This window comes from Eleginops maclovinus, chromosome 13 (assembly GCF_036324505.1).
Source record: "Eleginops maclovinus isolate JMC-PN-2008 ecotype Puerto Natales chromosome 13, JC_Emac_rtc_rv5, whole genome shotgun sequence".
Classification (NCBI taxonomy): Eukaryota; Metazoa; Chordata; class Actinopteri; order Perciformes; family Eleginopidae; genus Eleginops; species Eleginops maclovinus.
The window spans coordinates 3,403,485-3,421,194 of record NC_086361.1 but is presented as its reverse complement, the minus strand read 5'-3'; the positions used below and the strand labels follow the sequence as shown (position 1 = coordinate 3,421,194).

The window sequence follows — 17,710 nt, the reverse complement described above, 5'->3', positions numbered from 1 at the left end:
GAAAATGTGGTTATGCACTTTGTCTAGCAGTCTGAAATGTCTCTAAAACTTCTGCTCATATTAATTTCCGATGAAAGCTTTGGCTTATAAATGTGATGCCCCTGTGGGTTTATCTGGAGAGGGTGTGGCTGTGGGCAGTCTAACCTTGATTGCAGTAACTCAGGGCACCTGGGCCCGATAACCTGTAGCTACTTAAAGTCTCCCTGCCACACTAATTCTCGCCGGTGCTGTTCTCTGCTCCTTCCTGCACGCACCCGGTTTTGGGTTTAGTATGCGGCTACTTAAGTTGTTCTAATTTGTACATCTCAACACCCTCACACATACACGTCCATGCAACCCTCACCCTGCAAGATACCACTGACGTCCACACCTCATCCTTTACTCATTTGTGCATTTCTTTAATTTGGTTAATTTGACTTACTTAAATAAACATATTTTGTTACCATTGATATGATGTGTCTCCCCTTTGTTGTGGCCTGTTGAGCCAGGTCATAACATAATCATTAATAAAGCCTCACTTGATTTAAAGCTCTGTGTCTGGGACCTAGGCTGTGAACCATGGGCCCTCGGAGCAGGTGTTGGGGGCTGACATTTAGGGATGGTGCCCTTCCACCAGCTGACAGTAGAATTGTGAGACACTATGTGATTTGTCAATCAAAAACAAGTACAATAATAGTACTATATATTAGCTTGCAGTTGATGAATATAATACTTAAGTACAGTTTGATGTAATGAATTGTACTTAAGTGTGATATTTCCTTACTCCGGTACAATTGTTATGCAACTCTACTGATGGGTACCTTTGGTTATAGAAAATACAATCAACTAATAAAAAGCTACTGCAAACTACTCAGTCATGCAACAATAATAACCTTCAAATAATTCATTTTTGCATAAGTGCTTTTAATTACTAGAACATGATGCTATTACTTTAAAGGTAACTTGAAAAGTAACTTTTGGAATGTTGCTAAATGCTGATTAATAATCCATTTGTTTTAGTATCTAATAGTGTCAGATAAAATCGTCTCTGCAGAACGAGTACTTTTTTAAAATCCAATGTTGGGTTATATTTGGCTGATTTATAGGTTTATAGGTTTCATTTTAATAAACCTTTACGATTTGACTGAGTATTTTTAGAATGTAATGTGCTACATTTACTCAGCTAAAAGATCTTCCATCACTGTCATTAACACGTGGAGCTGTATGCTAGCACTTTAAGTTTAGCCCCCTGGCTAGCTAATTTTAACGTTGTAGTAACTCATTCTATTTATCTTTCCACACATCAAGATTTAATGAACATATTGGTGGAGTTAAACTTCATCTTTTCAGCTTAATTTGATTAATAATATCTCAAACTAAATAAGCCAAACCTAGCAGCTTATCAAGTATAACGTTCACTTACTTACTTTGACCTTACAACAGAGACCAATATAGGATTCTTCATTTTCAAATTAAAATGAGCTCCAGATTCATATTTCTTAAATGGGCCTTTCTGCATAATTATTAACATTATATTATATATGTGGGTACTTAAAGGATACCTTGATGATTTTGGGGTTTTACTTCAGCTTTTAATTGTAATCACTTCTTCATGGTAGGCCTATTGGAAAAGTGACAGAAATGACAATAATTAATAATAATAATAATAATAATAATAATAATAAAAGTCTTCATTTCCCCCCCAACTATGTTGCCTACTTAGTATTTTGTGAAAATGTTATTAGCCCATGCAGCTTTCAACTTTAATAATTAATTTATTTTCAGTGTTTGCAGCATATCATGATAGTAAAACATGGAGACATTTACAAAAAGACAATGATGAGGGACAAACACAACTGTACATTACTAACCTGCTTGTTTCCTGGATCGTACTGTAGACTGCAGGCTATTTAATAGAAGGGCCACAGTGCATCTGACATTACAACGAGCAGCAGGTGGCGCTGTTGAGCTTTATAGCAAGGCTGAATCATGATGAGTTTCTAGGATTCAAAAACCAGATCCTCTTGTTTGGTTTCATTTCAGGTGGATTCGATCAGAAATTGCTAAGCCACATTTGCAGAACTTTTGACGTAACACAAAACGTAAATGTTTTTTTCTTTTAAGCCACATAATAAAGTCAAAATTACCTTGAGCTCAAAACAATCATTTATTTCCTGAATAGTAAACATTTTGCAGACAAAAGGTTTTTGCACGACCAGCGGCCAGCAACAAGATATAATCATGATTCTGTATTTTACTGCATGTATAACTCTTTAGAAACTGGCTGATATTTATTTACAAAACACATACAAAAACATTGAGAAGTTGTAGTTTTGGTACATAATTCTAAAAAACAAAATATGGTTAAAGTGCTGCAAACACCAGATACATATCATATGAAAAAGTGATCCTGCATTAAATGTGAAGTTTCAAATCTCCCAAAAGGTCAGCCCACATAACCAAAACCACTGGCTTGGGTTGAAAATATATTACCGTTCAAAGTGTGTACATTTTTTCATATTTGGCCTTTTTACCAAAGATAAAATCAATGAAATTCAGATGCCAAATGTAATTTTTGTATTTGAAACAATTTTGTGCACATATGATATAAAAGAATATTGTTCAAAGATTTAGTGACCCTTGATCATTTTTGAAGCACAACAGTGCAATTGGGTTCTAAATATAGAGTTATCATTCTTCAGGCTACCTGCAGTCTACTCTGTGGTTACATTGAAGAGGATTAAACTGTGATTGTTGTTATTTTATCGTGTGCTGAGCTGATATTCCCTGTTCCAGTTACAAAAGAGTGATGCAGTGATGACATATTTTTGTAGGCAAAAGGAATTTTCCCACTGGGGTTTGGAATTTTTAAGATAATAACATCTTTAGCAAACACACGTTTATGATACTTAAACATTTTGTTCAGCAGAATTAACTCCACACCTCGACTTTTACGATTTTTGAAACCTTTGCGCAGTTGGCAGAAGTAAAAAGCTCATAAACTAACTACGTCACAGGATTTCACGTTATCACCGCTAAACTAAAGGCGGCTAATGTTTGGCACAAGGGCGTTTAGTGGTCTTATTTGGTCACTTGCTAGCAACCAACATTGTTACGAAACATTGAAGCTTCAGACCTTCACTAGTGGGGTATTAGTACTGTAGAGCTCTTTTAAGATGACATACTGAGATGACAAACAAATGTTGCTTATCGTTTAACCTGATGATAACCCAGGGCATCTGTAACTTAGCCGTGACGCTTACGTTAGTTCACGACAGCAACCACAACTGAGATGAGAAGCTTGTTAGCAACATTTTCTCTGCATCACCTTTCACTAAAGGATGTGGACAGACATTATGTATATGTAGAAGAGCAAGTAAACACTCGGCCTGTCTCAGTAATATGGCCCTTGGTTAGCTTAAGTCTTAGGCCAGCTTTTCTAAAGCCTAAAATACACAGCGATGAAAAAGTGCAGGGGTCAAGTTTTTCTCAGACCACTTGAATTACAATGTGCTGAGAGGGTATTATCAAATCTTTGGCAAAAGATGCTAAAAATGTGTTGGCAACGGCAGTTTTAATGTTCATATTACACTTTATTATAGTCTAATAAGCCTGCATGTAACATGGAAAGGAGAACCAAATCTGAATGGCTTGAATCCCATGTTATCTGACTCGTAGCCCACAAAAACTGACTGGGTTGTCATATATAACAGTTTATGAGTCTGAAGGCACTCCAAATACTGCAATGTACAGTATAAGCACGCACACTAAAACATTTTTTTTTCTGATCTCCCTTTACATTGTTGAACTATTGTACAGCGTACGGAGTCCTTTCGGATGTGACTGGACCAAATCAAGTGTTTTTGGTAGGAGATTCAACACTTTTGAACGGTAACATGTGCGTTTTTGTATTTTGGGTAAACTGACACTTTAAATGTACATGTAGAGACAGTTAGAGAAGCCTTGCTTTGGAAAGATAAAACCTGTACAACCTACAGTAACATACTGATAAATGACCTCTATACAAATGAAAAAATACGTCTTTGTCTCCCCTGAAGTCAGAGCGAGGCTAAATCGAGAGTGTTAGAACACGCACGTGTTTGCACATGTATGTACACACTGCTGTTCATCACGCATCATGTTAAGCAGTTCATTATGATCTTCCTCGTCCTCAGCCTCGGTTTGGAGGACTGAAGGCCGCTGGTCTCATCTTCATCTCAGCGAACTCGATGGAAAACTGTTTTCCTTTCCAGGTAGTCCAGATCACACCCTGAAACACACACGCAAGAAATCAGTTGTAAGTGTGTGAAAAGCAAGACTGATCCTTGTATTAGCTTTGTCAGAAACCAGCACCCAGGATCATTAAAAGTGAATTATTGGGTTAAATAAATGAATGCATTTATGTGGCTTTTTTGGTTTACTTGGTTCCAAACCAAAAAATTACTATGAAGGAACTAATCATAATATATTAGATGTGAAATGATAAATAACACAAAATGTATAACATATATATTACATTTTGTTCTTGTTGTTTAAGAACGTCTGGCTTGAATCCGAAAAGTTCAAGATCAGCAGATGGATTTAGTCAACTAATCAATTAAAATGTTAATCGATAATTTATCAACTAATTTTACACACAAATGTCAAAAAATGTTTGTTTTTCAGCCTGTTTTTCCACCTAAATGTGGACTTCCCCGCTTTTCTCTGTAATATCATTTACAAGTGTATAACTTTGGGTTTTGCACTGACAATACAAGACAGTAGAAGACATCACCTTGGACTTTGAGGAACTGGGATGGTAATTTGGTTCTGTTTTTTACATTTTATGGACCAAAAATGTATCGATTAATCTACAAAATAATTTTTAGTTTCAAAGATTCAAAGATCTGCACCCCTAGCTTTTACACCATAAAAAGTGGGTCTCTCTCTGTAGGGTCTTGGGAACCAAAGGGTCAAATCCCCAAGCGAACCAAGTGCAGAGTTTGGACTGGTACCAGTTCACCCTATGGGCCCTGCCAAGCCCATGAGCAAGGCACCAGCCCCGCAAACTGCTCGCTCGGCACTGTATAATAGCTGCTCGCTGCCACTCATGAAGGTTTAAATACAGAGAGTACATTTACAGATACTAAAAATGTGTAACTGTGATTAAAATGGATTAAATGGGAATCATCCATCAGCTGTGCCAAAGATGAAATCAAAACTAGATCCTCCTTTCTCATGCAGTCTTAGTTTGGCTTATTTGGTCCGCACCAGAAATTGATAAAAGATTTCACATCAATTTATCTGAACCTAACAGATTTGAAAGCTCTCAGAAACACTACAACAAATACTTTGGAAAGTGTAATTTACTTAACCAGGCTACCAAAACATTTTAGATTCTAGCCAGTGAATTGTCTGAGTGAGAGGCTACCTGGTGATTGATGTCTTTGCCATAGACACCGTTGAGGTTGGCCTCGTGGCAGTTCTTGTACCACCAGCCTCCTCGGTAGGATATGGCACAACGGGTGATGAAGGGCGCCAGGTCCCGGTCTTTGGTGGAGAAGATCCGCTGATTGTGATAACTGAGAGAGTCACCTGAGACCATGAACAGGAGGGAGACAAAGAGGATTAAAGGGGAAACATAAAACATGAAAATCTATGATTCTTCCTCCAGATGCTAATTTTCAAATTGAACACTTCTATATCACCAGGTTATGTTTTAGAGGTTTAGTGTCAGCTTCTTTAATAAGCTTATACAGTGTGTAGTCAAAATACAGACACTCCAAAATGCCTCCATTAAAACCAATTTAAACATATTCAGATGGGCAATTTTTGTTTGCAGTACAAGGCAAAAACTCTACATCCGCTCATTCTGCTTTCCTGCACAACAAAAAATGAAATGCATCAACATAAATGCTGTTACTAATACTCTACTTATCTCAGGCTGTGAGAAAAAGTACACAAATATTAACACTTTTGAGGTTTTTCTTTCATAACGTCAAAAATAATCAAAATATATAATTCGATGGCAGTTTTTGTTGTTGTTGTATTCAGTACATTAGATTATTGCCAATCCAACCTGCAGTGCCGCTGTATCCGCCCACAATGAGTTTGTAGTTCCTCTTCACCAGCTCAAACGTGGAGTACTTGGCGAACACGGCCTCGTCCTGGTGTCGCAGGTCGACACGCAGAGTCATCTTGGTCATGGATGTCAGGTTGTAGAGGTTATCCAGTCCTGAAGCAGCAGGAGAAAGATCTGTTAAGTCTCGGATAAACAGAACTTCCTGTCTTGATTTATTTCAGATGTATATTTTGTGTCTGTATGTGAACAAGGCATGCAAGCTTAGTTGACTTTTATAAAGTTTCTTTGTGTCAAAATAAATGAATACATTTAAATGCACACTGTGGATTTTGTTACAGCACCTAATAGCACGTAGAGGTTTTGCAGTTTCACTGCCAATGCTTTGGACTCAAATCCCAATATTCCTCCCTTTTTGTTTGTCTCTCGTTGTTCAGTGTCTTACACCCATTTTTTATGATATAGAGACTTGCTATTTTGTCTTTCACATGATTGCCATCATGGTCATCTCCACACTGAAAAAACTGAAATGTTTCAGTGCAGTATTTGGGATCTTCTGTTCAGATAAACTGAGCACCTCAGGTTGGTTTTAGTGAAACAGTTTTCCCTTATTTCCCACATTAATGGGATGTTTCTCCAGCGTTGTACTTCTGGATTTTAGAGCAACAAATCCTGTTTGGTTTAGAGTTTAGGTTTGAGGAGAAAATACTTGTCAGTTCATTTAATTTATTGTGAGTAACATAAAAGACTGATTAAAACTTTAAATTCCTTGTAGTTAAAGTTAAAATATTCAGAACCCTCAGACCTGTGTTTGGACAAATCATGCAGGAAGTTTTCAGTCAACAGGTGGCAGACATTTGGGAAATAATTTGGGTTAAGAAATGATTCTGACGCTTGCATCAATTCCAAATTGATGATTCATATTTGTAAAACTGCACGACTTCTTAAATACCTGCAGATGTTACTTGCATACAAAGTCAATGGAAAGAAGTGCGGCACAAACTGATGGAAAGATTTATTTATGTGAGTATCAAAATATTTGAAACTGAGTGAAAAATTGCTTCAAAACAAAAGATGAGAAAGTCTTGGAAAATAGAGTTTAGAGAATCTGAGATTTCACATAGAAACCTTACACATGGTCACATTTTGCCAACGTACCCTCTGCAGTGTTTGTTATGTAATGATTTTCATTTTCAAGCTGAACACACTTTAAAATGTGTGTACTATTAAGTTCAAAGCTCTCTGTTTTGTGTATTCTCAAACTGTTTCAGGAGCGTCTCTTTCTCACCCAGCCAAAACTCCCCACTCAGACTCCCAAATCCTTTAATGTACTCCTTCCATCCTCTGAAGAAATCCACAGAGCCATCCTTCCTCCTCTGGAACACCTGCAGACAGACACACAGAGCATCACAGGAACGCCTCGGAAAATAATCTAAAACTCGTACTAAAGGCTGGGGGACATTTCACTTAAGCATTGGTTGGGGACATAATAAACTTAATTAGAAGAATGTTAACACAATTAGAGAAGTATTTATAACTAAATCAAAAGTATAACAAATGTAAAGGCTCTGACACTTTTATTTAAGTATAATTTCATTGGTATTACTCATGTATTAAGGAAAAAGTAGGATTTTAATGTTGAATTTGGTGTGTAAAACAGTGGATCCCAACTGGGGGTACAGGGAGCCCTAGGGGTACTTGAGGGGCATTACTATTAATACATACACATTATTGACACCGTTTCAAAAGAAAGCAGCATATTGTGATATTAGGACAATTAAATTGTTTAAATATTTAAAGAGATTTATGTGACAAATTGCAATGACAATTACTTTCCTCTCAAACTAATTGATTTAACAAATCTTTCCAATTATACTTGTACACAATGTGGGCTGGATTAATGGATAACAAACCTTTTCCTCTGATTTTGACAAATAACTGAAGCTATAGTTGAGTAATACAATTACATTAAATTTAAGGTACCTATTTGTATCTGACCAAGGTAGATCAGAAGTATAACATAGCTTTAAAATGGAAGAAAAGTAAAGTATAAATACCTGAAATTTCAAAGTGAGTAAATTTAATTAGTTACATCCTAGCCCAGTAATTCAAGGGACAGTTTACCCCAAAATGAATGACACATATTTCTCTCTCACGCAAAGTGCTATTCACAATCCAACTAACATTACAGGTCAGCTGAAGAGAACGCCAACCAATGTTTACCCTCTAGCCCTCAATAGTATTTATGGTTTTGGAGTGAAGAGTGTTATTAAAGGAACATTGTGTCAGTGATGGTCCTATACCGTCCAGCCTCCTCCGTCCGTCTCCATGTCACAGTACACCATCATGGGAGTCCCAGATCTCCCCTGAGGGAAGATCTCCACCTCTCCTGACGTCAAGATGCCGTTCAGCAGCTCCTGAGAGCAGTCCGTGGGGAAGGGGAACCTCAGGATGCCTGAGGAGGAACAGGAGGGACGAGGAAACAGGAAGTTAGAGTCTAGCTCTCAGTCAGTTTATAACAGTGGTGAAATGAAAATTAACCGTACACAAAAATGTCTTTATTTTACTTTCCATTTGATGCAAATTTACCATTCTACTCCACTACATCTCAGGGGGATATATGTTTTCTATTTGATCCTTTTTATCTACCTTCCTGTCCAGTAAAAAAAACATTTATATCCAGATGTGTTCATTTGAAATGTTTCTGAGAAACAGAAGAATAATTCAAAAATCCTACTTTTAAAGTAAATAAACCGTTTTAAAACCCTCTTGGATTATTAAAAAAATGTGTCATAAAGTTGAAAGCGGCGCCGTTTTTAGAGAAGCTCAACAAAGATGTCTTTTAAAAAGATAAATGCTTCTCACAGGACAGCTACAAAGCTAAAATAAACAGTATAATATTAGAGAATATGATGCATAGACATACATTTAATTAGATTGCTGGCACATGACTCAGCCAAACCCTTTTATACTGTGCATTGATATTATTAATAATAATACACCTATATACATACATACAAGAATGTTCAAAGAAAAGATACCATAAATTGAAGTAAAGATAAGCACATAAGACTTAAAATAAAAGATTAAATATATATATATATTTAAAAATATTTAATTCATTGTATTCTTAAATGTAGCAGTCTTATTCATCTAAAAACATCGAAACATTTTACTGCACATTGACTACTGTTACTGTTCACACTTGAGGTAAATGTTTCTGATAATAAATGTATTAGTACGTTTACTGCATGACAACACTGTATGAGGAAGTGGTTACCGGTGGTGAAGTCAGTGGAGAGGGTAGAGGTGTATCGTCCTCCGGTCTCCGCCTCAAGCTGCACCGTGTATTTGGAAGAGGGGTAGAGTCTGGTCAGGTTGAACTCTGTCACCGAGCCGTCCACAATCACTTCCTGTGAAAAGGAGGAAGTTAGTATGCTGTCTACTGAGTGAGTTTACAGTTTGGAAATGCATGAATTAATTTAGCAAAACTTTTTGTAATCTTTAAATCTAGATTCAAAAGTGCTTTCAACTAAATATTTCAAAGCTAAAAGCCCTATTATCATTGTATTATGTTTCTTATTTTTCAGATTATTTCTGTAAACTTAAGACAGAGATTTTTATTCTTAAACTTTTTTAGGTCTTTGGTTTTTAGTATTGTCTTATCTTTGAATGGATTTGGTCCATGCATTGTATTGCTTTAACTTCTCTGTACAACAACCCGTTTATGAAACGTGTGTTAAAAATATAATTTTCTTGCGTTTAACTTAATTTAGGGACCTGAACACTTCCTCCAATAGCCATGATCGCAGCAGGTATTATCGTATTGAAACATATTGTGTCGTGCCATACTGTAACATATCGTATTGTATCACATTCCTCACCTTCACTCCTTGACCTTCAGTTTGATAAGTGAGTCTGTAGCTGCCCGCAGGCTTTGCAGGTGGTTTCCATGACAACCGTGCAGTGCGAGGGGTCACGTCCTTGGCCTGGAGATCGCCAAACCCGTCTCCATCCCCTCCAGAGCCTGGAGAGAAAGTAGAGTCATTCTGCATTCTGGTCATTTCAACTTTTTTTTAAGGGTTGAGGGGATGACATCTATGTGTGTATGTGTGTGTGTGTGTGTGTGTACCGACCTGAGGTGGTGGTGAAGCTGGTGGTGGCCGCCGAGCTCTCCATGCTGCCTAGCTGGCTGGTGATGGTGACGGTGTAGGTGGTGGAGCCCTGCAGGCCGCTGAGCTGCTGCTCCGCTGTGTTTCCAGACACTGTGACCCTCAACTCTGAGTCTGAACACACACTAACAATCACTCACCAGGTACTTTGACATGGTGTTATATATTTTGCAAAGTAACAGTACAGATAAAAGGCATGAGAAAAAAAAGAGTAGAATTATAGAATACATAACATATAAAGAAGAAGGCACAAACTAATAAGTACATCCTGGTAGAAAAATGAGTAAATAAGAAGTACTATTTGAAAGTGTAAGTAAATGTGTAAAATACTAACGACTGAAGGTGCTGGTTACTAGGTATTTTTAACCAAGGATTGTTCTTAAGTATAAAGTAATTGTACTTTCCAACTTGAGTTACTTTTTACTTCTACTGCATTGGTGCAAACTGTTATGTATTGTTTTTTTTATCAATGTCCTTGCATCTAAAACATCTGAAACCCACAGCTTTCTCTGTAGATTGAATATTGTGTACATTCTTCACATTTTAAAATTCCATATCACATAGAATATATTCTTGCAAATTCAGGCCATTTAAAAAAAAAGATACATTGTTAATATTCGTTTATTTGTTTGTATTATAATTGTATATTTATATTGACATTTTAATTCTACTTAATGTTGTCGAAGTATAAATAGACAAGACTTTTTTTCTATTTGATGTTTTCTAAAGTATTATATAATTAATACATATGATTCACAAGGTATGTAAATAAATGAAAATAAGCCCGTTGTTTATGCTAAAGTAACAAACTGATGAACACTTAGACGCATCAATAATAATAATAAAACATGAGGAACATAATTCTAAAAAGAAGTATCATCTGCATAAAGCATGTATCCGCAAGCTTAGGATGTTAATGCTTTTGTACTCAATGTTTATTTTAGCCCGGAAACATTAAGTTTAGATTATTTTGAGGACGCGCAGCACTGCACACACCGCTCACCTGTTCCAGTGCCGTAAACAATGGCGTATTTATCCACAGCAGCCAATGCTGGTCGCCACAGTAACAAGGCCTTGGTGTCGGTGACGTTGACGGCTCGGAGGTCTGTAGGCGGGTCAGGCACTGAGAGAGAAATAAATGTATGATCATACATTTTATCTTTATTTGCACCAAAAATGGTAAAAACTAAACAGAGAAACAACATTTAAAAAACAAACAACTAAATCAAGATAGAACAATGCGAAAAAGAGGCCAAAAACCAAATCATAAACAAAGCAGATGGAGGATTTACACTGTGAGACAGATGGGAGTTTGGTTTGACAACAGTTACACCATCAGTGTTTTGAAAGAACAGAACTGTGAAAACATCCAGGACGACACTCCTCTGAGAGAGGAATGCACCAGTTGTTTCCAGATCCTGCACCTGCTGCAGACATTACCAATGATTTATCAATTACATGTAGAGAGGAACAAGACGAACCATTGTGTTTAGCTTTTTGGTAAGATCTTAACTCTTTTTTCTTGAGGTAAACGTTCATTAAAAGAAAATCAGGAAACTTATGCGTCATAGCTATTACAAAAATCATAACTTCAAATTCCTGTTAGGGGTGAAATAGGGTCTGGAGTGCATCGTACTATATAGGGACAATTCAGAAGTTTTGTTGAATTCTATTCTTTCAGAGCCGTGCATTGACATAATACTTGTTTGAGCCCCTGAAGTTAGCATTTCAAGGGCTCCCTTTTGTTATGACACATAGAAGCTTTGGAAATTCACCAGTGGGGTATTCATTGACATCATTTGTGTTGTAGAGAAAGGGCGATAATCTCTTAAACCTGTGCTAACCACATAACTTATTTCAGGCATCTAACCAACCTTAAGGTTGCTTAACATGCTAACTCATTTCCAGGTTAGGATTTTCTTATTGCATTCAGCACCAGCTCACCTCAGCTATATGACTCATAGACTAAGAGAAATCTGAAGTACTTACATGTCATGACAAAGTCTGTTATGGGATCGCTCTCGTCCAGCCCGAGGATGGAGACCACGCTGACCTCGTAAGACGAACCAGGAGAGAGTTGTGATAGGCCGACGGTGGAGTCACCTTTGTCTATGGACACCGACACCGGCTCACCTGCAGAGACACACAAAGGACAGCAGGAAGGTGTGACATGTTTATATTTAAGCTGCATCTATTGAAAATCATCTGCAAGTCTAAATCACAAATATTGGCTGTATCAGGAATTTCCTTCACCTCCCAACCCTCAATTATTTCTCTTAACAATTAAGAACAAGGAGCAGACCAATTGTGGTTGAACCAATGAGAACTGACTCAAGTCTGTTAACATTTTGGATTTCTAACAAACTAACAATTAGCAAAGGCTTGACACATATTATAATACTTATATGCACCCCCACACATTACGATGAATAATCTAATTACATAGCTTTATAGAATTTAAAGGGCTGCCTGATTAAAACAGTTGATTGTAAATATTATTGCAATAACAGGACTGACTTTTCTGTTACTTCCAAAAACTATCTTGTCACAGAAATCAACTAAACAAAATAATAAAACTACAAAGAAAGGTTGGGAATTATGTTTAAAGCAGGTCCGTAAATCCGTAGCGTAAAAAACGTAGGCCCGCGTTGACACTTTGGTAAGCAGCCAAAAAGTAATAGTAAACTTTGTAGGAAGACAATTGACAAAGAAAACCTAGTATCAAGACATTGAAATATACATTCTGCTCATTTTCAGATTGATATTAGTATTCAGTGTCTCTCCTGGGACATGTCTCCATGCTTTAATGTTCTAAAGCTCTTTGTTTTTCTCATACTGCCTGTGCTGCAGCACCTCTTTTCACCCTCTGTCTGAAACCAGAGCCCAGTCTGTTCTGATTGGTCAGCTGGCCGGCTCTGTTGTGATTGGTCAACTGTTAAGAGATGACCTGCCACTTAGCCTATCACTTCGGTGTGTTGGAGCGCTAGCCAATAGAAACGTGAGTGTTACATAGTGATGTCATTATGATACTGAGGTAAACAAAGGATTCCAAAGGAGGCTTTTCAGAGAGGGGGGGGGGGACTCCCTCTGGGGGGAACACAGAGATTTTAGCCTTTGCAGGCCATTGACATGTACAAAAACCTATAGAACACACTACAGGAGAGGAAAAACCCCAAGAAACCAAAACAGTGCCTCTTTAATAAATCATGGATGCCAGTTCTCACCATCCTCTGTGTGGGTGTAGGTGACCTTGAATCCACTGATGGGACTGTTTGGTTTGGTCCAGGACACCGTCAGAGAGTTTTCTGTCACCTCACTGAAGACGATGTCTTTCGGAGGCTCCGGGCCTGAACGGTACGAAGAACACCATGAGAGAGGTGGAGGAAAGCCAGGGAAGGAAAAGTAGAGTGAAGCAGAGGAAAAAGGTAAAGAACAAAGTGACGAAATAGGATAGAAAAGAGGGTGTACTAAAAGAAAAGCAAAGTAGTGAAGAAGGTAAAAACAATACTTTGGACAGGTAGTGACAGACATGATGACAAAAGAGCAACAAAAAGATTGGGAACAGTGCTCACAGTATTATTTTTCATCCACACATTTGCTATTAGTGCTGATGAGTTCATGTGTATATATGTACAGTGCAAACATATATACAGTATACAGATCATATACCGACAAACAGTCATTAATAATAACAAATGCAGGAGATGGATCCTGGATAGCAGCGAAGGAAAGAATGATATTAAATAGTTAGCTGGCCGCTAAAACCTGAAAATAAAAGCGTTGTAGGAGTGAAGGATGTCAAAACAAAGAAAGCAACGTTTTAAAGGACGAATGAAAACAATACAATTAGATATTAATTCAACACAGTCAGAAGATTTAGAGCACTGAAAATGATTTTGGGGATGGATTATCAACCTCACAAGAGTGTGAAGTATTTTTCAGGGTGAAACTCTGAAAAACCGAACACAGTTTTGCATGCGTCCTAGAATACCTTCATTTATTGTGCAACCTTTACACCTTTGTATTACTAAGACATTCTAAACACGTCTTAATACCATCTGATCAGGTAAAGGTAAATGTGAATCATACTGTCTTTCTATATCCACATTTGATATGTTCTTTCAATTATTATTCTTGTAGCTCATGGGATAAATACTTGGATGAAAGACAGAGCAAACGTACAGAGACCAGTCGTGGTCTTACCCTGGGTTGGGTGAGAGGTGATGGGTGTCAGTGAAGATGGCTGTTAGCCTGAATGAGAGAAAACCAGAGCAGCAGTGAATGAACTGTGTTGTTATGGTGTTACTGTTCAACTCTCATTTGATGTCAACTCAGTTTCAAAAAACACTTTTTGTTCTCAGTGTACTGCTATTTTGGTGGGGGTTTTTTCCATGTGGGTGAGGATGAGTTACAAAAATGTATAGGCATTTGTACTTGTAGTACAGTTTGTTGTGGCATACCAGAAGTGATTATCTTGTGGTTTGGTGAAGTTTAGACAGACTAAAACACAGTAATGTTTGCTTCTGGCTTTTATTTCTGGTAATGTAGAAATACAACTACAAAATTGCTTCATATTTGCATAAAATCTACTCAATATTTAGATGTAAACTCAAAGGAAGATCATTTTCTTTTCAGCTAAAATTGTACTCAAGATCCAGTAATAGAATCTGATGGTTAATGGACTGTACTTCTATAGCGCTTTATCCAGTCTTTACGACCCGACATCTCAAAGCGCTTTACATATACTGTACGACGAGTCCTTCACACCCATTCATACAGAGCAGTACCACTTGCTGTAGGGAAGCTAACTTTCATACACACTGTTGGCCATCGGGAGCAACTCAGGGTTAAGTATTTTGCACGGGCTGGGATCAAACCCACAACCTTCTGATTGAAACATGACAGCACTCCCATCACAGCCACAGTCGCCACTTGATACTTCCCCAAGCTTTGTAAGCTCACTTGTGACAAATTGTGTCTATGCCTATGTGAGGTTTGACATCAAATGATTGAGTGCTTTTTTTATGGAGTGTTGATTATTATAATGTATGACAGCTCACCCATGAATATTTCATGTATTCATGAAAGCGGATGAATGTGTGCACAAACAGAACATTAAGACAAAACAGAACCACTTGATAGACATTTGGAACAACAAGATACACTGAAAACAAACAAAACAGATAACATCAATACCAAACCAGTGGATATAAAGAAATATTTCACCCCCAAAACAATCTTTGGATATCCATTACTCATCCCGTGATACCTCTTCTCGCTCATGGTTGCAAGAGTTTTTACTTAAGTTTGTCAAGAGCTTTTGATTCTTGTTCACAGTGGAGGCATGAACGCAGGATAAGTAAATGATGTGCAAATAACCATATACAGGGTGAAAAATTCCTTTAAGTAACAAATACGTGCAATGAAACCGTAAATCGCAAGCTTACAGTTTTCAAGAGCACCGCAGGAAATGAGCTCTTGAAATCAACATGGAGTGACAATGACTGACAAATACATCGTTGTTTAAATCAGCACAAGATGTTTGGCGCAGTAAAGGTTTAGGATGGGTGAGTGAAGAGTCTTTAGTTGTAAGGTGATGTTGCAAAATGGAAAGAGTTTTCTGAAGACTTCAACATTGACGGTAATGTTGTGTTATGTGAAGTAATAAAGAAAGGTGCTCTACTGTCACAATATCTTGTACCTGTACTGATGACAAGCTTGTGCAGTCTGGACAGAAGGCCGGGACCCTTTCCAAGCAAGGTCACCGTGTAGTCAGTCTGGGGAGGCAGATTCTCAAACTGAAAGAAACGAGCTGAACCAGGAAGAACTTTTTTGAAGGGCGTGCCACTTCCTGTCACAGGCTTGGATTCTGTGCCGCTTCTGATGTGTGAAACTTGTGTAGAAACACTTTCAGGTACTATATTTACATCTTCACTTCTTCGTTCATGCTTTGCTTCTTCCTCATCATTGTCAAACTGTTTCCCCGAGTCGTCTTCCCTATCATTCTTTGTGCTCTTCGGTGGCCCTTTATCTTTACCAACATCTTTACTTGTCACAACAAAGTTTTTGTACTTCTCTTCAGGTGAGTCCCATATGAGCGAAAATCCACTTGAAGTCCGGTTCGTCACACCCACATAGTCCAGAGGTTCCCTTAGGACTCCAGAAGAAGAACCATCTGATCCCATCGATTGTCTAGGATCAACACTTCTTGTTTGGTCGGGTTTACTGCTGAACAACATTTTCCTGGAATTATTTATTTTGTCCTCTTTCCTTGTGCTTCCACTGTTGTAGAGTCTTATTGGGGTGTGAAGCTGTGTTTTCGTACTCCTTGTTGGTGGTTGTCCCCTTGGCAGTGTGCCTGGTACTGGGACTCTTGAATCAGAGGAAGTTTGTTTGATCGTTGGTTTTCCTCCACTTGTATCGCCAATATTTTTTCCGGTATTGACTCTCTCTTTATGGGCATCAGTGTCAGAGTTTGAATCTATGGGGCTTGTTTCTTCTTCCCTAAATATGGCTGGTTGGATTGGAGCTTTTTCACCCCCTTTTAATTTCTTGATCTGTGTTCTGACGGTTGTGTCTTGGCCATCAATGTGTGTACCTTGATTTGTCTCTTCAGTGTCTTTTTCTTCTGAAGGAATAATTAGGACTACCTGCGGCCGGGTGGTGGCATCCTGCCCTCCTGACTGGATACCTGGGATTTCAGGAGTACTAGTCTTTTCTAATGGTCTAATTGGACCTCTAAAAGTAACTCGTCCATGTATCTTTCTGGTTGGGAAAGGCTTAGACATGGGACCTCTTTGTGGATTTTGGAGTGGTCTTGGGTTTGTGCGTGTTATGTTTTGGAAACGTCCACCATTTAGTTGTGGGTGACGTAAGTGAACAACTTTGTTGTTTGGGCGATGGGAGGAAGGTGATCCATTTCTTCTGAGGGTCTGATTGAACTCCCTTGTCAGACCTTTTGTCAGACCTTTTTCTTCAATGTTCTCTCCAACTGGCCCTGTACCTTCGGCTGGATATGATACTTCGGAAACAAGAGGTGATGGAGTTGCTGGGAATTCTGTGGAGGATTCCTGTACTTTGCTTGTTTCTGGTGCAGGCTTTAAAGGTCGAGAGGGGGGAAGCAGCCGCCTTGAGTTCAGACGAGTCCGGTTCGGTAGTGGTCCAAAGTTTGGACGTCGCATGTATCCCCCCTTTTGAGGACTACGGCGAAGTGGGATTTCTTCTCTTTCTGTTGGCACCTTTTTCTGGTTTTGATCATCTCCGAAGGATGCATGTGTATTTGATCCATCTTTGTCTCCACTGGTATCCCTCACAGGTGCATTTACCTCCAATGAGGAAGATTCCCCTGAAGAGGGTGATGATGATATTTGACTTGTTGATTCATGTCTGGTTTCTGTTTCTCTTCTAGGTATAATGCTCAAATGAGGAAGGGAACGATGAGGAATTCTCATATTTTGGCGGGTTCCGTTTTGTAACAATCCAAACTTTGGGTGTGGGCGAC

At 38.3% G+C, this 17,710-nt stretch overlaps 1 protein-coding gene across 1 annotated transcript in view; it reads right to left on the bottom strand.

The window, feature by feature from the left end:
- Positions 1–2,127: 2,127 nt before the first annotated feature.
- Positions 2,128–17,710, bottom strand: part of LOC134875149 (tenascin-X) — a 47,469-nt gene continuing 31,886 nt past the window's right edge. The window contains exons 9-19 of the mRNA XM_063899594.1: positions 13,434–13,556; positions 12,199–12,342; positions 11,213–11,332; positions 10,174–10,323; positions 9,922–10,064; positions 9,318–9,450; positions 8,341–8,492; positions 7,326–7,422; positions 6,038–6,193; positions 5,390–5,553; positions 2,128–4,249 (exon numbers count right to left, since the gene is read on the bottom strand). Coding sequence (XP_063755664.1) covers positions 4,151–4,249; positions 5,390–5,553; positions 6,038–6,193; positions 7,326–7,422; positions 8,341–8,492; positions 9,318–9,450; positions 9,922–10,064; positions 10,174–10,323; positions 11,213–11,332; positions 12,199–12,342; positions 13,434–13,556 — 1,481 coding nt within the window. The 3' untranslated portion in view covers positions 2,128–4,150. The remainder of the gene's footprint in view (positions 4,250–5,389; positions 5,554–6,037; positions 6,194–7,325; positions 7,423–8,340; positions 8,493–9,317; positions 9,451–9,921; positions 10,065–10,173; positions 10,324–11,212; positions 11,333–12,198; positions 12,343–13,433; positions 13,557–17,710) is intronic.